This window comes from Phytophthora cinnamomi (assembly GCF_018691715.1).
Source record: "Phytophthora cinnamomi strain GKB4 chromosome Unknown Contig27, whole genome shotgun sequence".
Classification (NCBI taxonomy): Eukaryota; Oomycota; class Peronosporomycetes; order Peronosporales; family Peronosporaceae; genus Phytophthora; species Phytophthora cinnamomi.
In genome coordinates this window covers 1,357,562-1,380,309 of record NW_027150960.1, presented here as the reverse complement: position 1 = coordinate 1,380,309, position 22,748 = coordinate 1,357,562, and the positions used below count along the sequence as shown (strand labels likewise).

Genomic DNA, 22,748 nt, shown 5'->3' with positions numbered 1-22,748 from the left:
AGCAAAAGGTGTAGCGGGCAGAAAGGAAAAAAAGGAGAAGAAGCGAACAGGAAGTGCCCGCCACGATGCTACAGATTTATTGCTGACCCGTGTCTGCCAGCAGAGGCGATGGATGCGATCCCGAGTGAATGGTTTTTGTTTTCGATGATTGCTGTTTATTTTTCATTTGTTATCTGTGTGTTAGTTAGTTGCTATTTGCCGACATATGCAAGACTGTCGGCGGTGAGTCCAGGCTTCAGGGACTCAAGAGGAATGGATAACTCGTCCGTTTTCACGGATCCAATGTCTTCGTGGGCTGGGCTGCCGTACATGGCAAAGCGAGGTGGACGTCTGCTGTTTGTGCGCAGTCCGTAGTTGTTGCGTCGCCGTCGAAGTACTTGGAGGGCGTGGAACACAAACTCCTTCTCAGTAACGCCACCGAGAGAGACTCCAGCTCCCGTAAGCTGCTCTGGGGTGTCTTTGTACAGATTTCTCGAGGACTGTCGTCGATGATGTTTCGCATCGACCTGCTTGGCCTCCAACAACCCGCGGAATGTGCTCTCGAGCTCCTCAACGTCAAGTGATGACAGCGTCTCGTTGTCAAGCGTCATCCAAGCATGAGTGAGCAGCTCGAGTGGTGTCGAATGCGTTGCGATGGCTGTTGCTCCGACTGTCATAGTGGGCAACACCGTGGTGGGGCGCCGCGTGCTCACCCGACTGACAGGTCTTCCTGGCGCTCCTTCATTGTCTTGCTGCGAGGTGTTTCCATCCGCTTCGATGGCCACGCTAGCCCTTGTCAACCTAGCATTTAACTGTTTCTTGGCGAAGGGCGAGGACAGCAGTAATTGGTGACGGAAGCTCTCGCGCAGCTTGTTTTCCAGGCACCGGTCATACGTGATCCAGGTGGTTGCAAAGAGTGCGAGAAACACATCGACAGCAATGTAGTCGGCCGCGATGGCATCTTCAACCGAGGTCGAGCGCAACAGAGGAGCCAGCCGCATAATCTGCGCTTTGGTATCCTCGATAATGGGCTGGTCAACGAATTGAAGGTGTCGCGACAAAAGCTCGAGTGCGAGTGCTCGTGGGAATCCCCAGCTGGCCTCATTCGGGGATTCTTCTACGTCAGCAATCGATCGCACGGCAGGATCCAGTTCTAGCGCGTCACCGAGGACATCGACAACGGCGTTCAACAAGCAAGCGGAGAGATTCCCGCCTACTGCTGCTGAGTCCACTACTGCCCCGCGTGAATCGAACGGTACCAGCTCACAAAGTCGGCAGAAAAGTGCTACGCGGACATCAGCTGCAACAAACTGCTGCTGTTGCTGTAAAAGTTCCTGGAGAGGGTGGTCGTGTAACGCTGCATCGCCGTGCTGATGATGTTGGTGGTGTTGCATGTGCTGAATGAGGTTTTCGGGCATTCCTGGGAGACATCCCACCAGCGCAGTAGAAGCGAAGACTGCACCTTTGCGAAGAGCGATCTTGAGCCGCTCGTGATAGTAGAGGCAGCTCTTGACGACCTCCATCATATGAAAATCAGCCAGCTCCGGCACTTCGTAGCGTGCGAGGAAGAAATCTTTCATGAAGCGGTGGAGTGCCTTGCGGACTACTACTATGGATGTCCCGCCTGTGTCTGGAGTTTTGGTATCGGTGCCAGTGCGAGCAGCGTGTGCGCTAACTAATCGCCGCCGCCTTAAAGTCCGTGCATCGCATTCCAGTTTTTCGAGGTACAGTCGCAGCAAAATTCGGTTGAGCTGGCATTTGTCGAGTACGCGATGAACACGAGGACGTGAGTCTAACTGCGCGCGCAGAGTTGGTGGGATTACTTGGTGCTTGGTGACTGCGATTACTTCGTGCTTCGCTGGCTTTGGTCGTTGTTGGTTGTCGCCATCTTCGTGCTCTTGCTGAGTCGGTGAGTGGTTCGTGGCGACAATATGTGCGTCTCTGAGGTCGTCATCCGAACCGTAGTCGTCGCTATCGGATTCCCAGTGATCACCGCTGCGAGCACTCAGGTGCGAGGGCTTTTCTGTCACGGTACCGTCCGTTTGCGTGCCGACAGTGCTCACACTCAGCATCCTGTGCATCATTTGGTGTTCCTCCTCCGTGGAACCGTACCGCCAGAGCAACGCGACTGCAGTGGAGTTGATGAATCGGTCCATTTCGTTCAACACACGCACATTACGCTCCTCGCCATCGAAAAGCGCTTGAAAGAGCTGCTCGAAGTCCGTCCCGTAGCTTTCAATGGGGTGCACGGTCTGTATGCGAGACAGCGCGTCTTCGTCTCCGTCACCAACCCCGAACAGCTCACGTTCTTCGGCGTCCCCAACTGCCGCGATGTCTTCGCAGAAGCCCTGTCCGTCAGACTCTAGCGACGACGCCAATTGCTCCGTCGGATTGGAGCTGTCGAAACGGGCTGCCTCCATTGTTTGTTGGGCATCCAAGACTCGACCCACGATGAGGTGCAGCTGGCCATTTTCCACTGCAAGGTGGTTCGCGCGCTGGCGAACCTTCTGCAGCTCAGCTCGCAGCCCCTGCTCATTCATTCGCTGGCGCGCAATCTCGTCTTCATATCGCTGGGTCAGGGATGTCTGTCGCTCTAGAGCTTCCGCATGGAACCGCTCGACGAAGACGAGCTGGTCGCGCAATTGCTGAGCGTCCTGCAAAGCTGTGTTTGCCATTTGTAGCAGCACAAACACGTTGAGAGATGCAAGATCCCATACCTGACCGATAAGTCGACACAGTCGTGGCGAGAAGAGTGAAAGCAGAGTCACAATCTCCTTGAGCATGTTGGTGCACACGGTGTGGTACGACGAGCAGCGCGTCGGGATCTGGACGTTAGCCCCCGCTACAGTCGCATCCGTCGCGGATGGGAGTTTTGGTAATTGCTGAATGCAGTCGTGGACATACGACTCGAGCAGCTATACAGCACAAGGAGATAGTGAAACGCTGAGTCCAGGATGGGTATCTGTGAAGGCAATGCAGCGGCGTACATCCAAGTCATGGCTCGTGAAGTGGTGCGACTGCATGGCAAGTGGTTTGCTCGAGGAGTTGCAAGCTGATCAAAAACTTTGTGCACCACCGAAATGCGTTCTATTTTTTGCGTTCTATTTTCGTGTAGCCATCTTAGTGATCGACAGTTGAAGTGCTTCTGCTACGCACTCCATTCACTTCCGCCGAGCCTGATCAGCAGCGGCAGCAGCACCAACAACATTCACTTGCAGCAGAATGGACTCCTCCGCTTTGACTCGGAGCTGGGCGAAGCACCGCCAAGCCGAGTCTCATACCTCAAACCAGCAGAATGGGCACGCCGATGAGCTCCACAATACCACCACAGCTATGAAGGTCGGCAGCAAAAGCCAAGACGCGCCATCAGCAGCAACTTCCCCCGAGCTTGAGGCTTCAGCATTCAGTGCGGACGACAGCGACCACGAGCGCGAGGAAAGCGAACACGAAACGCAAGTTGTCCGTGACGAGAGTAATGAGGCTCTTGTACAGCGGTGCAACCAACTTCAGGAAGACGTCGAGGTGCTAGCAGCCCACATGGAGAACCAGGAGCGCGCGCACGAACTAGAATGCAAGCAAGCAGAGAATGAGCGCCTCGCTCTGCAGCAGAAGAACGGCGCTCTTGAGCGCGAACTAAGCGGGCTACGCGTGGAGAGGGACGCCTTGTACAGGCAGAGTGCGCACCTCGTGGAGCAGCGAGCAGGAGATGAACGTCAGGCCAGAGATATGCGTGAAGCGCACGATGAGTTACTGCGTGCACTCGCACAACAGCAACAGCAGACCGAACTGCTTCAGGCAGCTGTCAGTTGTGCAAGTCGAGACCGCGCCGACGCCCGAAAGGCACTGGATAAAGCTCAAATGCACTGCCGCCGACTGGAAGAAGAGCTTTCAACGGCGCACGCGCAGGTGCTGCATCTTCAAAACGAGCGTGACACGTTGCAGGCTGCACTGGATGCCACTGTCACCGGCGCTGCAGGCTTCGAGACACGACAGCTAGAAGCGCAAGACGAGGTGATTGCCAGTCTTCGTGCCGACCTGGTGCAAATGGATTTCGAGCTCAAGACGCTTTCCGTGGACAAGGCAACGCTGGAAGAGCAAGTCGAGAAGCTCGAGCTACGGTTGGCAACCTCCGAGCGCAGTGCAGACTACGACGTCGTCCCGCTCGGCAACAACAGCACTAGCGATGCGATGGCCAAGCGCAAAGGCCAGAAGAAACGCACGACCATCCGCCCCGTGCGGTCGACGAAGGAAGAAACGAGCAGACGTGGGTCGGATCTCTTTAACAATTTGATGGAGCTGCCGAATGCTGTGAGCGAGCCGCCAGAGTGTGCGAACGCGACGATTTGGCTGTCACCGGCCACCTCCTACTTCTCCTCCTCGTCGAACGCTACGCAGAACGACCAAGACCACGGACAAGGTCGCAGTTTCCGCGACCGTATCGCGCCACCCGGCTTGGCCTCATTTGTGGCCAAAACCGTACAATCGGCGAGGAAGCACCTCGCCACCCCCTTGCACAACACATTCGGAAGTCCGCAGCAGTAATTACCCCATAGACAGAGATAGAGAGCCTGAACTCACAGCAGACAGGTAGGAGAACCGTTAGACCGTCGGAAGTCTGGTTAATATTCCTTTCACCCAGCGCACAACTAACTGGGATAGCCTGCAAAACGAATGCTGGCGGTGCTGTCGCTCACAGCATCAACCTCCTCAGAAGCTTAGGGCTCGATCTTTTCCCCGCCCTCGACCTCCTCGTCCTGCAGAGCCTTGGGCACCTGCGCGTGGCTGACGTAAGACAGGTAGGCGTTCCACAGCAGCCCTACCACGTTGGAGAAGAGCACCTGCATGGAGCCCGGCACGAAGCGGAAGTTGAGGATCTGCGCGGGCACCCAGACGCCCCAGTTGGCCTTGGTGACGGGCCACCAGTCGGCGCGCAGCTTGTCCGGGATGCGTTGGACGGCGCCCTCCAGCGTCAGGACGGAGGACAGGAACACGGGCAGGAACAGCGGCGCGAAGCCCAACTGGTCCAGCGCCAGGCGCTTGGCCACGGCGGCGGCGGAGACGCCGGGCAGCCGCGCGCCCAGGAAGCCGTACCACACGTGCAGCACGGGCGAGATGAGGAAGCCGCCCAGGAGCGTGAAGATGGCGGTGCGCTTGGTGTCCAGCCGAGGCCGCTGTGCGTCTCCCTGTTCTGCTGCCTCTTTCGCCTCCAGCACGAGCTGGCAGCCCACGTCGCCCAGCCCCGCGATGGCGCCGCCCGTCACGATCTTGGTGGGCAGCGGGCGCGTCTCCAGCAGCGACGCGTACGAGCCCCACGCGCGGCGGAAGAAGCCCGACGACGACGACGACGATGAGGAGGAGGAGGAGGAGGCGCGCTGCGGCACGGCCCCCGCGCAGCGGGACAGCGCGGAGCGGCGCGAGCGCAGCGCCGACAGCATTGACGCACACACGCAACGATGGAATGGATACATTTTCTGGTCAGACGCCCGAATACAAGCCCGCTCTCTATTGGAAACTATCTCTGTACTTGACGCTGGGGTGGGCATACAAAGACCCAGTATAAAATAACCGAGCGGAGCATCATGAGCGCGCCACCGCAGGAGCAGGAGCCCGAGGCGCCCGAGATCGTGTCCGAGTTCCCGGCGCCGCCCAAGTTCTTCGCGCTGTATGCGGACGGCGTGCAGAGCGGCCCGGCGCCGCCCGAGCCCATGGAGCCCACGTACCACATGTTCGGCTCGCCCTACAGCACGCAGGACGTGGTGCCCGACCTGCTACCGCAGCCGGGCAAGAAGCTGTACGCGCCCGAGGGCGACGAGGGCGACGCCGCCGCCGTGGACTACAAGGTCCAGATGAAGAAGTACAGTGACCGACGCGGAACTGAAACGGAGAGAGTACCGTGACTCGGACAAATAAGACTCACGAGTTGCTTTACTGTACTGTATTTTACTGCTCTGTGACAGGATCAACCGCTCGCTGCTCGCCAACTTCGTGGAGCTCGTGGACGTCCTCATCAAGAAGCCGGCCATGTTCAAGTGCGTGCAGGCCGTCAGCAATATATTCTGCAACTTTTGTGCTAATATTTAATCGGCTTTGTCTTTGTTGTTGATGCTGATGCTGCTGGCAGCGAGAAGCTGGACGACATCGAGCTGCTGTTCCTGAACTTGCACAACCTGATCAACGCCTTCCGGCCGCACCAGGCCAGAGAGACGGTGATCCAGATGCTCAAGACCCAGGTGCAGGAGCGCCGGGACGCGGCGCGGGACATCCGCCGCACTATCGACGAGTCGCGACTCGCTGTCGAGCGTGTGCACGGAGAGCTGCACGAGTCGACGGACGACGCCGTTGCTGCCGATGGAGCTTCGCCTGCAGGGACAGATGAGGACGTCAAGATGGAGAACGCAGACGGGTCTGGAGCTACCGGAACTGGAGGCGACCAGAAGAACGCGAGTGGGGCGGTCAGTGCTGCAACGCTCACTCCGGCGCAGCAGGAGCAGGCAGAGGTGAGCAGAGGCGGAGGAACCTCTTTACGACTTGGGAGGATGAACTGACATTTGTGCTGCTTTGGGCATCATTTTTTTTTACAGAAGGCTCGTGAGGCTCGGCAAATGCAGGAGCAGTTCTTCTCGGCGCTAGAGGCCGCGATGAACTAATAGTCGGCTACCCAGTAGAACGTTAAGACGTCTCGGGATTATCGCACATATACGCTAGGCCTTCATATCAGAGCGGGCGCATTGGCGTGCGCCACTCGCTGCAAACAGCATGAGTAATTTAAAAGTGCTGAATTCAAGTGTTGGCATCAGAGACGACGCCAGACAAGTGAACCAGTCCGTCAATACCTTGGAATGAATTATGGTCTACCTTTTGTGACCCTCGACATGTGCTCAACGTTTATAGCTTCACGGGAGCATTGGTGAACAATGAGCTCCCTGCAGGAGCGGAGGAGGCGACAGGAATAGGAGCCACCGGAGGAGGAAGCGTGGCGGGTTCCATAGCTGCTGCTGGTGCACCGGGCTGATATTGCTGGGCTGGGATCGACGAACTGCGGACAACGCGATTGGCACCATTCGCTGGACTGTTATCGGAGCAACAAAAATCGTTAGCAGAGTTGGATCCAAGTAACAATAACGTAAGAAACTAACCTTTCCATCGCCGAGCGAATAGCGTCATACAGCGGCGCAGCAGCCACTGGTGGGGGCTCAACACCTCCGAGTAGCTCAGCCACTGTCACAGCTTTGCCGTAGAAGGAGCGGTTAATATCTGACCTTGACAGGATCACGGAACCCTCAAGCGAAATGCCCGCGTAGAGACCCTTGGAGTGCGAATACGAGTAGCACGGCGCTACATCCATGGAGGCACTCGCTTCCAGTGCACCAGAGGCAACACGGCCGACAGGCCCAGCGGAGATACCCAACTCCGCACCTAGATTCACCTGCCCAGACGCGCAGAACGCCTCAACAGCTCGCTGCGTGTTGAGGATAATGACGAAATCCGTGATCTCTCCTCCAATCTGCGGCCCCCAGCCCACGCCTGCGGTTCCGATAGCCGACGGTGCCGACCACCTCCCATCCGGCAGCCTCGCAACGACGAGACCCGTTCCCATGCGTCCCGTGAACACAAAGCCCATCTTGATGACCGTGAGGAACTACATGTAGCACAGCAAACAGCAAAACACAGACACTCATTTTAGACCACTACAACGACGCGATGTCCCAGTGCTGCAGTCGCAACGAATCGCGTACCGCGATGCCCTTTGCGTGGGTGAGCAGTGGCAGCGGGATGGACTGGTCCTTGACAACTCCCTGGAACGTGAAGTTCTTGACGCTGTACGTGGCTTTGCGGATCTCCTCTCTCAGCGTGAAGGAGTAGGGGCTGTTGAAGAACCTCTGCGGACCCGACTCCTTCACCTCCGTGTGCTGCACGGCGTTGCTCATCGTCAGGCCTAACCAGCAGCAGTAGCACAGTGTTAGCAGCCAGCTCTTCACGCACCACACAGCACAGCACAGACACATACGCAGCTCCTCTTGCTGCGGCTCGAGGCGCGCGTGGCAGTCGTCGCACACGCGCTGCGGGTTATGCGCGTTGACGGCCAGGTATTTGCGCTCCGGGTTGGTGAGGATTTGGTCCTCGCGGATGAGGCTGCGCTGCGGCGTGCAGAGCTCGCAGAACACGTGGCCGCAGTAGCTGCAGCAGCATCAACAGCGTCAGTATATAGTGCACAAACAGCAGCAGAGAAGAAGAAGAAGAAGAAGAAGAAGCCTACCGGCAGTGGTGCTTGCGCCGCACCCAATCGAAGAGCAGCTGGCAGCCGTAGCACACGCTCACCTCGGCGTCAGGGATCCAGCGCACCGTGGTGGGCAGAGGCTGCTGGTTCGTATGCTGGCTCTGGTGCATCATGGCTGGCTGGCGAAGGAGCGGGAATGACACGCAGGATCTTGAGCAGCTCGAGGAGCTCTGATAGTGTCGCTTCGCTGTTCTTTGGAGTCGCACTTTAGAGGGACTATGCTCCAGGTACAGCTGCTTGAACTGCCTGACGATAAGTTTTGCTGTCGCTCAAGGTGAATGCCATTGATGCTTTACTGAACGCGTTGGTGTCTCTGCCTGAGTGTCCTGCGCTATTGTGCTGCAAGGCGGTGGGAGCCAGAGATCGCAATACATAGGAAGAGATAAAATAGCTGCGGCCTGCGTCTTGGCGCTGTCTTCGTCTGTCAGGTGCTATGGGGCGACGTAGGCTCTCTTCGCCGAAGTAGAGCGGGCAGTTCGCAACGAATGAACCGGACTGATCGCCGCCCTGGAGCTGCGTATGATGATGACCCGATGACCTGGCGGCGTCGACGAAAGGGCGGGAGATCCGCTCGCCCCGCGCCTTCTAACCTCGCCTGACGTCTGAAGATACGCTCGACTGGAAGGCCCTGCTGCTAGACGGTGCTACCTCCGGTGTGATCACAATGGAGGACGGGCTGATCGTGGTCGCGTACTTGCCGAGCCCCATGAGGAGCTGCGCCGAGTGGTGGTCTGGGTGTTCGTGCGAATTTCCCCGGTCGAGGTGCATCAGCTTATTTACCGCTGCAGCCAATAACACCACCCTGCAGTTAGCACCTGCTCCAGCACATTCATGACCCACCGCTTTGCGCTGCACTCACCGGCCTCCTCTGCGTTGTTGTCAGCAGCCGCGACGCTGCTGTGTGACCTCTTCCTTCCGTGTGCTTCATGCGGCTCCTGCTTCACGCGCGAACGCTGCTCAGAGTCTCCACCCACTGCGTTAAACACCTGCGCCCTGGGCGGCCCGGCAAGCAGCTCAACCAACGCCTACCGTGTCTCGCGCCCTCCTCCTTGATAATCTGCAGCAGCGGATCGCTCGAGCCAGTGGGGCTGGGCCCGCCCTCCACCGGCACCTGCCCTCCTCCCTCCCCGTTGTGGTCCTGTATCTCCGGCGCCGAGGGCGGCAGCGGGCTCCGCAGCGCGGCCGCGTCCTGGTAGGCAGTGCTCAGCAGCGCCACCACGAACTTGTTGTGCAGGTCTGCGGGAAGAGAGACCGGATTAGCGGTCAGAGGGTGCGATTTACAGGCAGGAATTAACAGAGCGACGCACGCTTGTCCGGCCCTAGCAGCTCCTCGGCCAGCGCGTGGAACTCCTCGAGCGAGAGCTTGGCCGCCAGGTAGAGCTGGAAGGAGCCCCAGTAGCGCTTCCAGGCGTCGCGGTGGCGGCGCTGCAGGCGGTGGAACAGCTGCAGCTTGAGCTTCTGCACGTTGGACATGGGCGACTCGGCTGCGGCGCGCTCCGCCATCCCTCTCGCGCTCTCTTGGGCCGAGCTGCTCGAGGCAATTATAGCGCTGGATATCGATTCGGTCGGTTCTGCAGGCGTAGAACGGCCGGCGCGTTTCTATTGGCCCGCTTCGATCGAGTGGTGTGCAGGTGGTGTGGCGCGGGGAAAAGTTCAAGGTGGTGTGGCGCTCACGATTTTGGGTGCGCAACAGAATACTGGTAGAATACCGGTAGCACCCTACCAAAGTACGTCAGGACAGAATTAAAAACAAATGCGTACAAATCCTTAATCATGCCTTTCAGAAATGAGCACCTTAAATTTTATCGCCATACCGGTATCTACCGATACCGGTCCATTCGATTCAGATCAACCTTTACAAACGAATATCACAAGAAATAACTGTTTTGCACTACTCACAAACTTATATATCGGCGGGAGTATGCAAAACAGTTTCTTCCGGATCCAGAAAGATCTTTGGCGAGATCTTGTGTGCGCCTGTTTGGCAGACTCGCCGAGTTAATTTCGAAATGGGTTGTTTCCGGCCTAATTTCGGGCGCCTGATGCTGTTTCGCCGACTATCGATTTTCAAAGCCGAACCATTTGCTATTAGTAAATTTCGGTTGCACGATTCGATTCGACGAGGTATGTGTTCTTGCAATATGGGTTGTTCCCGCCGAATTTTGGGCGCCCGATCGATCGCGTTCCAGACTTTATTTTCGGGTTCTGAACACGTTCCAGACTTATTTTCGGGCTCTTGGACGCTATTGCCGTCCCGAAATTAGCGAGCTGCCTCGAAGCGAGTCGCAATGGAGACCTCGCAGATGGAGGCGCGGCTGCGCGCCTTCTACGCGAGGCACAACCCAGGCAATGACCAGAATATGTGCGTGACCGTCTTCTGCAAACGCGTAGCTTGATCGCGCTACTTTTTATCCTTCATCTAGACAGCTCTGCAGGTGATCAAAGCTGACTCAAAACTCCTGCTCACATGGCCTCCTAGTGCCGAGATCGTGCGCAAATTCGCCGGCCGCGAGAGCCAGCTGTGCGCGAAGCTCTTCAAGAAGTATGGGGAGGCTCCAGACCTCTCGCCTGGTGGCGGCCAAGGGGCCGAAAGCCGGACAAAGGCGTCTACACTCCAGGCTGCAGTCAAGTATCAGTGGAATTTCAAGCCGTACGAGCTGGCTGCTGCCACCGACAGTCCGCTGGACTTTCGCTCAGCTCAATTCGATGCCTTCAAGGCTCTCCAAGCCCCTAAAAAGCTGCTGAAGTTACCCGTGACCACGGCTTATCCCCTAGATAATATCCAAAAGTGCCGTCATTTGGTAAGCTGTGGCTGTGGAACCCTGGTGGAGAAGACTAGCGACTTACCGGGATAATGATGCTATGCGTTGATGTGGTGGAGCTGCCTGAGTCGGACGCTAATAGACAGACGTTGGTTGCAAGGCCCAAGAAGACGAGTCCGGCGGCAGCTGAAGCCAAGGCTGCAGTGGCCAAAAAGACGAGCGCTGCGGCTGCTGCGCCGTCACTGTTTGAACAGCTAGCAGGTAGAGATACTGGTTGGTTGAGCTCGTGAGTAGCGCACTCATTTTTGTTGTCGCCGTGGTTGCTGTGCTGACGACAGATACGTACTTGGACGGGCCTTTTCAAGTGCTTCGTCGCTGCTTTCTAGAGAGGATGCGCGTGTTTGTGGTAGTGCGTCGGATCAACAGTGTGCGTGGCACTTGTTCCGGGTTCCTGAAGGCGTTTGATAAGCACATGAATCTGGTGCTGCTAGATGTCACGCAAGAGTTTGTTCCGCACAGCACTCACGAGCGCCTGTTACGAGAAGTGCGCGAGGGCACTCGTGCCGCTAGTGATGCCGTGTTCTCGGTCGCAGACCATCGCCGCAATCAACGTGTCCTCGCCAGTGCTGGAGGCACTCAACGAGAGTATATCAAACAGGTTTTCATCCGCGGCGATAACGTCGTCTCTGTCAGTGCTGTGGCCGGCAACAATGCCGAAAGGAGGGGTTATGGAACTGCGAGGCCCAACAAGCCCAGGCCCTAGCGGACTCAAGATAATAAATCACGAATGCAGCTCTCTGTGAGATGAATGGGGAAGTATTACTTAGTTCCGACGGCCTAGTGTGGAAAAGGACAGGATGTCGAGTCGCTGTGCATCGCGATGTCATCCAGCAACAAGTGCGCCGCTGGGCCATGAATCCGTAGCGCTTACATGTCGTGCGGGTCGTCCTCTTCGTTCTCTTTCAGCATCTTGCGGTTGTACGCTACCGTTGCCAGCACGAGCGCGAGCATGAAGATGCAGAAGGCGTAGAAGACGAAGAACGTCCAGAGAGCCGTGTTGGTGTCGTCCGTCTGGAGCACCGCGCGCGTGCAGAGCGCGAAGATCGCGCCGAGCATTGTGTACACGCCCAAGAGGCACACCGGGATGATGATGAGGTCTTGCCACGAGTTGCCGCAGCAGAGCACCCGGTACTCTATCTTCTTGGACGCCTTGTGTGGCTTGACGGCGGTGACGTTCACGTCGGAGGCGGCCACGGGTGCTTCGGCCTGCTGGGACTCCGGCATAGTTCTTGGGCACCTGTTTGGTCTGTGGCTTTCTGGCAAATGGATCAGCAGGCGCCGCTTCATCGGAAGCGAAACCCCTCGATGAGATACCGATGATCATTGCCATCGCCAAAAATACGGGTAGTCGTGTTGGTGAGTTTGCCAGCTAACGGTTTGGGATGCTTGGCAATAGCAAGTTTTGACTGCCGGCCCGATTAGAATTGCTTTGGTACATCAATCACCCCGCGGCATACCCCCGATCCGAGCGCTGCTGATAGCAAATCAATTGAAAGCGGTTGCAGTGGCAACATCAGAAAGCTGCAACAGCATCTTCCCTCGTCTCACGCTATTTTAAAGGAGCAGTTGGAGGTCATTACTCGACTGATTGTTTGTCTCCTTCCGGTATTACAACAGCGGGCCCCAAGTAACGTTGAGGACTTATGGAGGGCGTCGTGCTCGTGGAGATGTCCTCCGGGGCCTTGCACTACACCAAATCTTTCTCCGAGGCGTTTGATGCGCGACACCCGAAGACAGAACGGCTTAACCTTAGTGCACTCATCTTTGCGCTTCAGAACTTCGCAGGTACGATCGTTGTGTACTACGTTTGCCTCCCAAAGGGATCTAATGTGTCATTGTGCCTTGCCGAACTTGCCGTTAGGCAGCAGCACCCGATCAGTGGACAACTACGCCTCAAATGATGAGTTGGCGGCAAGTGATGGTGCTCAGATTATGATGTTTGCCACGCCACTAGAAAATATTGTGCTTGCAGCCACCCCGTCCAGCAAGCTTCTCGTGGTTCGTCCCTTTGCTTCAACAGTCATTAGTATGCCATTATCTAATGCTTCACCACCGGTACCCCGTCAATAGGTATTATTTACGGAGCCCGACTTTGACGCACATCTGGCCCAGTAGGTCTTGGAACAGAGGTTTATGAGCGATATATATCGGTTAACACTTTTGGTATCCTTTTTGCAGATGGTTGGTCCGTCGCGTTGCTTCCAACTACGAAAATGCGGAGAGCTTCGAGGTGCAGCTAATGACCACCCTGAACCAAATTGTGAGTCACCTACCCTGTTGTGTCTGGATTTGTGTATTAACATGATACTTTTCGTCGCTTTTTAATCTAGTCCCGCCGTTTTCGACATGCGTTCTCTCAGGCAATCGACGAAGCAGTTGAGCACCAGCTCATGAGTCTGAGTGAAGATATTTTCCTGTCCCGACTAAAGGACGTTAAAAATGGTCAAGGTGTGCCAGGAGATACTGATATGTTCCTCTTCTTCTACTACTCGGCTCGCTCGGACGATTCTTTTTCAAATGTTTGCAGTGATGAAGAGGTTGAAAAGCGAAATAGCGGTGCGAAAGTGGCAAACTTGGACGACCGCGAGGAAGAGTGCCGAAAAGCTGTCCGATCTGTTAATCCCTCCCTCTCCGATATATCCCGCGGAAGCACGCAGAACATTAGCATTCGGAACATAATGGCGTCTACTCGTGCCATGATTTCGTCTCCTGCCAAGCGTAGCACTAGCAGGACAAAGAAGCCCAAGAAGAAGACTCGGTGGGGGGCGAAGAACGCCGTGATGAATCACTCTGACCCGCAAGAATTCCGAAGAGTGATCGAGATTTGCTGGAATAAGAGAAAGGTGGGTCTGATGGAGCCACATCGGACAGGACTTGCCTACGACATCGCTGAGGTTCTGCTTCCTTTCGTGGAACTGTCAGCTTTATCACTATTTGCACCAGTCTTAACTGCATTTGCCAGCACCTTGGAGACCTATGAGAAGCTTGATCAACTGGTGTGGAAAAGTATCCCAATTAAATCGTCAGCAAAGGAGAAAAGTCACAATGGGACCAGTATTCTTGCATGGCGTAGTGGTCCGTGCTGTATATTCTATCCCATTACAGCGATATCAGCCGATCCTGAGAACAAACCCCGTGATCGCCTTGCTATCGCTGCAATTTTTGACGCGCTGGAGCCAATGTTAAGAGCTAAAACTAAACTTCTTGGTTGATCGTAGCTTTTCTCCGCTGGACTACCCTACGCTGAAACCATGTTATTGGCGGCAGCAACCTGAGCAATCTCAAGGCAGAACGCCACAAACTCTTCCTCGCTGATCCCGCGCGGGTCCAGCGGCTCGAATTTTGTGAACGCAGTCATGAATAGCTCTTGGTGCAGCATAGGCTGCAACACTCTGGAGCCTTCAACCAGAGTTCGAAGCTCTTTGGAAACTGCCCCGGTGGAACTTGGTCTGGAAGCACTTCTTGGTGCGGCCACGGCCGAGTTGTAGAGAGCTCGCTGAACCTCAGCAACGTCCACCACTCCGTTTTGGTCGATATCTAATAATGCGAACACCCGCCGGATTGTCCGTGTTTCGGCTTCTCTCTCTGCTGGATTGGCGTACTCATAACTGTTGGGAGCATGGTTCCCACGTAAACGATTCTCAGCACGGCTTGTAGTAGTGATGGCGTCTGGCTGGATGAGACCTTCAGACATCAAGCAGGCGTACGAGTGTTCGCACCGTGCTAGAAATTCTTCCCAGGACAGTTCATCGCTACTCTCATCTCGAGTAGCAATACCAGCGTTGCCATCATCTGTAGTTTTGCATGAAAATAGGGCTTCTAGTCGGGTGCGTTGTTTCAGTAGCAAACGAAGCAACGGTGACGTTTTGGCCAGTGAGTGTATCTCAGCATCGCGCTGCAGAGCCCACCTCATCTCACTTTGATTCACAGTACCGCTTCCATCCAAATCCATGAGAGCAAACAGCCTCGACAGCACTTGATGTTCTTGTCGCTTGAATTGGGCGCGAGGACCTTCGTCGGTTGTGTCAGTGAGCGGAATGTTCACTTCAAGTCCACGTGTCGAAGTAGAATTGTTTCCATTATTGGGCTGTTGCTGGGCAGCTTCACCAGGCACTTTTGACTTTATGCGCGTTTTGGTCTTTGACTGTCGAAGCTTTGTAGCCTCTGTAGTTGGATTTGATCTGGATAGAGACGGTAGCTGGTTGACTTTTCGATGGTCCCCACGTAGGATATCTCGAGTAGGACTAATCTGTAAGCATGAACAACGTAATGATATGTATGTGTACAGGATACTTGACTTTTGATGAAAGTGCGTTGCTCACCTGGTTAGGTTTGTATGGAACACCGTTAAATCTCGCTGGAATGTGTGGATCGGGAATCTGTTGGCAAAGCAGCCGTCAGTCATTCTCAAGCTTTTCAGACAACCAGCAATGCTACTTTAACGATCACAACGTACCTCCGAACGACGATAGTTGACTGAAGACCCGGGCGTTAAATCTCCCCCTCCAGTGTGAACTTCCTGACGCTCGTGGCGATCATCAAATGAGCTCTCACCTTGTTGATCGGACGAGAATGCTACGAATTCGCTCTTTAAGAGTGCAGCGGCTGCGGGTTCATCAAAAGCACACTCAGGTGGAGCCATGGTTATCTCGAAGTGGGTACCTTTCGTGCCATGTATGCCCTGCTGATGAACTGTCAGAGTCGATCGAAGGCCGTAGCGCAAGTCGCCGTACTCTAATCGCTCACGAAATACTATGTCGTCGAGTGGATACGGCGTTGCTGACCCAACAATATCTTCGTAGGGTTGTGCAACAGGCTGCCGTCGCTTCTTGACTGACGAGGATGCTTCTTCTAACGTTTCTTGTTGCTGCTTGGTAGGCCACCTATAGTCCAGTAATTCATCAACTGAAATGCATTGGCTGTAGAACCAGCGAAGATACCGAGCCTGAATGCGTTGCTCTTGTCCACCGCGCGCAGCTAGTTCTTTCGTGGCATTTTGCACAACTTCGGCCTCCCATGTAGCGCTTAAAGCCTGCTCAACCACACTTTCAGCAAAGCGGCGGCTGGCGGCCTCTTCTTCAGCCATAACGATATTAGCTTTTTCTTGTCTAGCCTCCTCCGCTTGAATGCCCCAAAAACTATCTCCGTTCTGGCATTGATGGGCTTCTTCATTGGACATTGCAATGCAAGCGTCTTGTTCATCTTGTAGTTCTCGTTGGAGCCGCTCTGAATCCATCACATCTTCAACGTCTTCAAACTCCAGATACTCAATCGGTGGTATGGTAGTTACGATTGAGCCAGAATGAGGGGATCGAATTGAAGCGCGTTGGCCATCCATAGACAGAGCCAGTATTTCTTGTCCAAGACGCAGCTGCAATGCTTCGCGCTCACGAGCATCTAGACCCCAAAATCGGTCGCCCCCTTTAAGCTGATGCAGCTCCTGGTGATTCATCTCCTGGCGGCACATTGCTTCTCGCTCCGAATCATCCTTCAGCAAATTGTGCAAGTGTTGCTGGTGATATTCATGCTGCGGCACGCGCTCTCGGAGTTCATGAACTTGCTTTCGTGCATGTCGACCACGAGACAATGACTGGATTGATATAGCCGCTGCTACCTTGCGATCTTCAGAGGAATTGACGAAAATTTCTGGAGCATCCCATCGTGTTTCGTTGGTACGTGGGCTGTAGTAATACTGCTGTTGCATTGCCGGATCATACACCTCCACCCACTGTGCTTGCTCACTTAGTTGAGCTGCTCCAGTGCCAGAAGTTTGTAGATTTGCGTTGTGGTTTTCTCCCGATGGATGCTCGAGGTGTTTCTCCTGTCTTAGTGTCGTTATTCGCGCTCGGGCTTGCTGCGACCTAGCAGCGCTTTGCAACGAAATAATGGCACTCAAAACTGCTTCACTATCGCAGTGTCGAACGAATGCTGTGCCCTCGGGAGGTGACTCCCAACGAACTTCACCGGACTGTGGCGCGAAGTAGTATATGGCATGCTGGGCAGGATCAAACAACTCCAGCCATTGCACGACTTCATCGACCATGTCCATTGAGGCATTCGTTCCATTTTCAACATCTACCAGAGTTTCAGCGGCCTCCCATTGAGTATATTCTCCATCTCCTTCGGTGGGGTTTTCTGCCCAAACAGCAGTCTGGTCATTCTGCTCTAGCTCCGAGCCAGGCTTGGTCCATGAAGTTTCGCCTGTGACTACGTTCGTGTAGTACATCTCGCCATTATCGCTGGTGCACTCGACCCACTCACCCTCCGCGCTTGACTGCTCTTGAGAGTAGTAGCTGTCCCAAGCAGGAGACTGCGTGGGGGCCTGATCCTCCATCAGTCGATCGACCGGGTCGAGGCGACTTTACCAAGACTTTCGTGACTCTTCGAATTCAGCGATTTAGTTTTTCATACCGGTAGTGGGCACCAATTTTCGTGAAGCGGCCATTACCGTCGCCATGGGGTCTCGCACTTGTCGTCACGCTCCAAACTATAGTCGTTAGATATCACCTACTTAAGTGAGCGACAGCAATGTATTAAGAAGAGAAAATTAAAGCATCTTGTTGAAGTCACCCTCAAGTCCAAGACGAAAGCCTTACGTAGGGTTTATTTAACAAGGAACCGTCGCCAACAAGCTGCAACCATGTGCTTGATCACCATTATGGCTGTGCATCAATGTCATCACTTGTCTCCGTTACCGCAACCAGCACGGAGCCACCGCCCTACCAATCTCCGCGGCAACAGTCAGCATAATCCGACTTTCAACTTCCGCACATTCGGTGGAAGCCGAAACACGTGTTGAACACGCCAAACGAAAATGTATGCTCAAAATTCAGCTCACTTTGTGTTCTGCTGCATCCTGTCGACAGGGTGCAGGCAGATTGTGTTTCATGTCGACTCACAAGGACGTTCATATAGCGTTCGGAAGTGGATGTGAACCTAGGTGCATGTTAGGAGTAGCTAGGTGCAATTCGTGTGTTCCAAAAGAGGCCAAGAGGGCCGCAGAAAAGGTAAAAAGCAAAAGATAATAAAAACCCCAGTTGGAAACTGGCAGCCGAGAGCACAAGTGAGTGCGAAGTCGGATCAAAGTTAACTTTAGTTCAGCGAGTTCGACTACTAGCTGTTCTCGTCATGGAGCCCCCACCGGAACCGTCGCGCGTGCCAACTGCGGCGACAGGCGAAGGTGTTAATGAAGGACTCCAGACATTGACAAGACAAGCGCGATCATCTCGGAAGACGCGCATGTCTATCAAGACGCAAGCTCGGTTGGGACGCGGCCCGTTCAGGTCGCTCTCGCCGAGGCGGACGGCAGACACTGCTGCGGCCCGACGCGGGGTGGGTGGTGCTGCTACTGGGGCTGCTGATGCCGCAAGGCACAGTGACCCATTTCGCTCTCGGTCGTGGCGACCGGCCCAAGACCAGGCTGGACACGATGGAGGTGACAATGATACGCCGGGAGATTCGGGACGTGAAATCCTTGGTAACCCTGGTGGTGCTGGTGGTGGTGGAGGCGTACCTCTCGCTTACGGCGATGGAGGTGAGTCTGAGGATGACTTCGACTCTGACGAAGAAATGCCGGATGTAAGTGAGATTAGCCGTGTGAGCAACGCTCCATCACTTCCGCGGGCACCTTTGTACAAGGGGCGTATGATGGCCGAGCGCAGAGAATTCATGCGCGCATATCAAACCTACTGTTTGCGCTGAGTGCGTACGAGTCAGCATACAACAAGCCGTACGTGATGCCGGTTAAAAATTGTGTTGAGTCTAGAACGTTGCGGCGGATTTGTTTTTACGAGCTGGAAACTACGGTGGAAAACGTGACTGAAGCCATGCTAGTTCAATATTTTCTCGAAGCACGCGTTCCCGAAAATGATGATGATTATACTGCAGTCGACAAGGAAATGAAGTCCTTGAAGATGGACGTGTCACTTCCTGATGCGGTGTCTCGTGTTGAAAATTTGATTGATGACATGGAACTAGTGTTGATCACGCATAGTATGGACCATGTTATCCGGGATCGTGAACCAAAGAAGTTGGTGAATTATTTGGTCGCTGCGTTAGCACCTCCTGCGTTCAAGCTAGCTGTGGAGCGGAAGTTAACGCAGGAGCAGTTCAAGGCTTACAAAAAGGATGTTGTTCGTTTCTCCAAGTGGGTTCGACAGCTGCTTCGCGGATACATTGTCTGGGAGACTGCCATGGGCTCGACAAGCTCGGGTGCTGCGAAGCCAAAGGAACAGCAAAAACCTGGGGGACAACAAGGGTCCGGTCCAGGACCATCGAAAGGTTTACAAGGCGGTCGAGGGCAGCAGCAACAGCAACAGCAAAAACCGAAACAAAAATCGCAAAAGTTTTCGAGTGTGAAACCAAACGCTCAAGGTGCTGCTACACCGTCGCAAAAAGTTCCTGAGCAAACGGCGTTCCCTTGCCTAAAGTGCAACTCGACAGATCATCGAGTAAAAGACTGTCCGTTAGCTGTTGAGGGTGAAGCCAAGACACTGATTGCTGCGCGGCGAGCGGAGCAGCGCGAAAAAGCAACCAAGATTACGAAGATTAAGGTCCCAGTGCCGGAAAGCGGCCCTGGCCAGCAAGACCACCTCGATCCTCTTTTTGAAGACGATGATGGCTGCGTGGATGCCATGCTCCAGTTCGAGCTGCTCTGCTGGATTCAGGGGCCGATGATACGGTGGTTAGTGTTGGCGTCATTCGCCATCTTGAAAGTATTGGCAAGTTTATCCGATTGGCCCAGAAGAAAGGTGAACTTTTACCATTCGGTGACAGGACGCTACCTGTGACGCGCATGGCATGCTTTGATGAAGTGATTCTTACTACTTCAGCTGGTCCATTTCGTTTGCGAAATCTAAAATGCTGGGTGTATGACGGTGATGAAACGTTATCTCTCGGTATTGGACGTCCGGTAATGAAGAAACTAGGTTATTCAACAGATGGTTTCCTTGTGAAGGCTTTGCGGAAACAACCTGTGTGGGATTTGGAAGCGATGAGCCGTACTAATACTGCTTTGGCTGGTGCAGAAGCGCTATCGTCCGAGGATAAGCCTCCGATAATTCGTGTTCAGCAGCTTCGAGAGCGGGTCCGGTTGGAAGATGACATCATATCAGCGCCGGATGAAAAAGATTTTCGTGCTTCAACTCCCGCTGTCGACCAAGATAAGTCCAAAACAACGGCGGATGTTCGTAGTGCACTAGAAGCTGCGATTTAAGATGCGGTGGGGCAAGGATTGCCGCCGAATGCTGCGAAAGAGCTGCGTCGAATCGTTTTTCAGCATGAAGATGTTTTTCGTCTCAAATTTGGTGGTGATCCGCCTCTGAAGGTCCCACCACTTGAAGTGCATTTGAAACCTGGTGCAGAACCTGTGAAATGCAGAGCACGACGCTATCCCCCGTTGCATCGGGAATTTCTAGAATGACACGTTGACGAGCTTGTGAAAGCTGGATTGTTATATGAAAACCACCGTAGCAGATGGGCTTCTCCAGCGTTTGTGGTTCCGAAGCAGGATGATGATCTACGTATGGTTGTGGATACTCGTCGTGTGAACAAGTGCACAGAACCAATGACTTGGCCTATGCCAAATCTTGAAGTGGCTATGAGCTCTTTGGAAGGGTCTGAAGTTTATTTTGTCCTTGACTGGTTTCGCGGGTACTGGCAGCTGTTGCTAGCACGCATTTGCCAAGAAATGTACACCATAATGACTCACAAGGGATGCATACACCAACGAGGGTACCCATGGGCGCGTCCGATTCTGTCGCCCATTGTCAAGGTTCAGTTGAATTGGTTTTTGGTGATCTACTGTATCACGGAGTCCTAGCGTGGCTTGATGATATCCTTGGCTATGAATAATCAATCTCTGGTTTATTGAATTTGTTGGAACGAGTGCTCCAGCGCTGCTCGGAGTACGGTCTCAAACTTCATCCGAAGAAGTGTCATTTTTTCACGAGAAAAGTGCAGTGGTGCGGCCGAACGATCAGTGGTGATGGCATTTCACACTGTTCGGACAGAGTGGCAGGTTTGGTTGACATGCCGATGCCACAAACTGCAGCCGATTTGCAGCAGCTATTGTGCGCCATTAACTGGATGAGGGCTAGTATTCCTGATTACGCAAAGCTGTCGGGTGTGCTATACGAGCTACTGGATGTAGCCGCCAATGTGGCGAAAAGCCGAAAGAAGAACATCCTAGCTCGTGTCAAACTAAGTGACGTGGGATGGGATAGAACTCATGAAGAAGCTGTGGCCGTTGTAAAAAGAGCGCTGTTGAAAATGGTCCCGTTGGCGCATCCAAAAGATGACGCACTGGTCTGCCTTTTTACAGATGCAAGTGCAGAATATTGGGGGTCGGTCGTCACGCAGGTACTGTAACAGGGTCACACGTACAAGTGGCTGCAAGCCACTTGTGATTTTAACCTTTACTCCCCACAGAGCCCACGCGTGGGCCCACCTATAAATATTAGTTTAGAAGCTACTGCAAATACCTAGTGTACGTAGTTCGTTTAAAAATAGAGAGGAAGGTCTGAGCTATCTAGCGCTTTTTTTTCGGTCACAAACGAAGCTGTCTTCATGGTAAAACTCGCTGTGGGAAATCGTGTTCAAGGAAAGTCTAAAGGGACACTGGGCAAGGAGGGTGTCGTTCTGTCGATCGACAACAGCAAACGCCAGCCATGGTACAGCGTTCAGTGGGGCGATGAATCAGTACAGGCAGTGTCGGCGCGTGCAATACAGCTACTACAGCCCCTCAATAGCGATGCAGCCACGCGGAACCAGCCTACGGCGTCTCTAGAGTCGATGACCGCTTTACTGTTAGCTGGTGCTGATTCGGGGCTTGGCTCGGGTGACTGGTCATCTTCTGAGTCGGAATCGTCTTCAGAGGAGGAGGAAGATGAAGAAGACAGCGTAGATGTTACGTCTACGATGGTATATGGTATTTCTAACGACGGAAAAGTACTTGCCCACAACCGCATCTGGGAATTTTGCTCCGACCTTCTTGTCGACCCTGCAACGCTGCAACGCAAGCGCAAAACTTTTTTTCGTTGGCCATCGACGCTAGCATTAGGAGAAAAAACCTTCGCCAAATATTTCTACTTGATGTACCCGTGGTCAACTATACAAACAACTCTACAGCACACGAATACCAGGTTGGTGGAGCGTAAGCAGCGCCCAATTGCTGAAGGCGACTTGTTTCGCTTTCTAGGAGTTCGTCTTGCGATCACAGTCGAGCCTCGACGCGGTCCCTTGCGGACCTACTGGGAAAAAGCAGTCCCTGAGGGCATGGTTGGCACGGCAGCTAACTTTGGCGAGCGCTACTGCATTACCCGACATGCCTTTGAAAATATTTCGGCCGCGCTCTCTTTTTCCGATGATGTACCGTCAGATGACCCATGGAAATCTATTAGGCCGCTGATAGATGGATTTAATTCACGCCGTCGCGATGTAGTATCACCCGGGGAGATTATTTGCGTGGACGAGTGCATGAGCGCCTGGCAGGGAAAAGAGGGTAAATACTGCCACGATGGCATACCTCACAAAATAAAAATCCCAAGAAAGCCAGAAGGCGTGGGTGCTGAACTCAAAGCTATAGCTGATGATGATTCGGGCGTGCTATTGGGACTAAATTTGATGGAGGGAGCTGAACGCCAACGTCAGAAGCCATACCACGCGTTGTT

At 54.1% G+C, this 22,748-nt stretch overlaps 10 protein-coding genes across 10 annotated transcripts; 4 read left to right on the top strand and 6 right to left on the bottom strand.

The window, feature by feature from the left end:
- Positions 1 to 191: 191 nt before the first annotated feature.
- IUM83_04165 (uncharacterized protein) lies at positions 192 to 3,002 on the bottom strand (the record flags this gene model as incomplete). The annotated part of the gene is made up of 3 exons (XM_067928220.1): positions 192 to 1,132; positions 1,940 to 2,894; positions 2,967 to 3,002. The coding sequence occupies 3 exons, from the start codon at positions 3,000 to 3,002 to the stop codon at positions 192 to 194; spliced, it is 1,932 nt and encodes a 643-aa protein (XP_067793995.1).
- Positions 3,003 to 3,312: 310 nt separating this feature from the next.
- IUM83_04164 (Mediator of RNA polymerase II transcription subunit) lies at positions 3,313 to 4,521 on the top strand (the record flags this gene model as incomplete). The annotated part of the gene is made up of 1 exon (XM_067928219.1): positions 3,313 to 4,521. The coding sequence occupies one exon, from the start codon at positions 3,313 to 3,315 to the stop codon at positions 4,519 to 4,521; it is 1,209 nt and encodes a 402-aa protein (XP_067793996.1).
- Positions 4,522 to 4,694: 173 nt separating this feature from the next.
- On the bottom strand, positions 4,695 to 5,414 carry IUM83_04163 (peroxisomal membrane mpv17 pmp22-like protein; the record flags this gene model as incomplete). Its single annotated transcript, XM_067928218.1, has 2 exons — positions 4,695 to 4,751; positions 4,818 to 5,414. 2 exons carry the CDS (start codon positions 5,412 to 5,414, stop codon positions 4,695 to 4,697), a joined length of 654 nt encoding a protein of 217 aa, XP_067794001.1.
- Positions 5,415 to 5,558: 144 nt separating this feature from the next.
- On the top strand, positions 5,559 to 6,626 carry IUM83_04162 (Mediator of RNA polymerase II transcription subunit; the record flags this gene model as incomplete). Its single annotated transcript, XM_067928217.1, has 4 exons — positions 5,559 to 5,833; positions 5,937 to 6,008; positions 6,101 to 6,476; positions 6,561 to 6,626. 4 exons carry the CDS (start codon positions 5,559 to 5,561, stop codon positions 6,624 to 6,626), a joined length of 789 nt encoding a protein of 262 aa, XP_067794002.1.
- A 238-nt stretch (positions 6,627 to 6,864) lies between these two features.
- On the bottom strand, positions 6,865 to 8,370 carry IUM83_04161 (SH3 domain-containing protein; the record flags this gene model as incomplete). Its single annotated transcript, XM_067928216.1, has 5 exons — positions 6,865 to 7,048; positions 7,116 to 7,618; positions 7,716 to 7,915; positions 7,988 to 8,157; positions 8,237 to 8,370. 5 exons carry the CDS (start codon positions 8,368 to 8,370, stop codon positions 6,865 to 6,867), a joined length of 1,191 nt encoding a protein of 396 aa, XP_067793999.1.
- Positions 8,371 to 8,842: 472 nt separating this feature from the next.
- IUM83_04160 (Transcriptional coactivator Hfi1/Transcriptional adapter 1) lies at positions 8,843 to 9,760 on the bottom strand (the record flags this gene model as incomplete). The annotated part of the gene is made up of 4 exons (XM_067928215.1): positions 8,843 to 9,039; positions 9,117 to 9,221; positions 9,287 to 9,493; positions 9,565 to 9,760. The coding sequence occupies 4 exons, from the start codon at positions 9,758 to 9,760 to the stop codon at positions 8,843 to 8,845; spliced, it is 705 nt and encodes a 234-aa protein (XP_067794000.1).
- A 785-nt stretch (positions 9,761 to 10,545) lies between these two features.
- Positions 10,546 to 11,782, top strand: IUM83_04159 (Ribonucleoprotein LSM domain; the record flags this gene model as incomplete). Its single annotated transcript, XM_067928214.1, has 4 exons — positions 10,546 to 10,619; positions 10,737 to 11,058; positions 11,139 to 11,280; positions 11,358 to 11,782. 4 exons carry the CDS (start codon positions 10,546 to 10,548, stop codon positions 11,780 to 11,782), a joined length of 963 nt encoding a protein of 320 aa, XP_067793779.1.
- Positions 11,783 to 11,946: 164 nt separating this feature from the next.
- IUM83_04158 (uncharacterized protein) lies at positions 11,947 to 12,303 on the bottom strand (the record flags this gene model as incomplete). The annotated part of the gene is made up of 1 exon (XM_067928213.1): positions 11,947 to 12,303. The coding sequence occupies one exon, from the start codon at positions 12,301 to 12,303 to the stop codon at positions 11,947 to 11,949; it is 357 nt and encodes a 118-aa protein (XP_067793778.1).
- Positions 12,304 to 12,722: 419 nt separating this feature from the next.
- IUM83_04157 (Ribonucleoprotein LSM domain) lies at positions 12,723 to 14,028 on the top strand (the record flags this gene model as incomplete). Its single annotated transcript, XM_067928212.1, has 6 exons — positions 12,723 to 12,864; positions 12,941 to 13,077; positions 13,150 to 13,190; positions 13,258 to 13,339; positions 13,410 to 13,922; positions 14,002 to 14,028. The coding sequence occupies 6 exons, from the start codon at positions 12,723 to 12,725 to the stop codon at positions 14,026 to 14,028; spliced, it is 942 nt and encodes a 313-aa protein (XP_067793765.1).
- A 289-nt stretch (positions 14,029 to 14,317) lies between these two features.
- IUM83_04156 (uncharacterized protein) lies at positions 14,318 to 15,721 on the bottom strand (the record flags this gene model as incomplete). Its single annotated transcript, XM_067928211.1, has 4 exons — positions 14,318 to 14,616; positions 15,304 to 15,328; positions 15,402 to 15,458; positions 15,536 to 15,721. The coding sequence occupies 4 exons, from the start codon at positions 15,719 to 15,721 to the stop codon at positions 14,318 to 14,320; spliced, it is 567 nt and encodes a 188-aa protein (XP_067793782.1).
- Between the last annotated feature and the right edge of the window lie 7,027 nt (positions 15,722 to 22,748).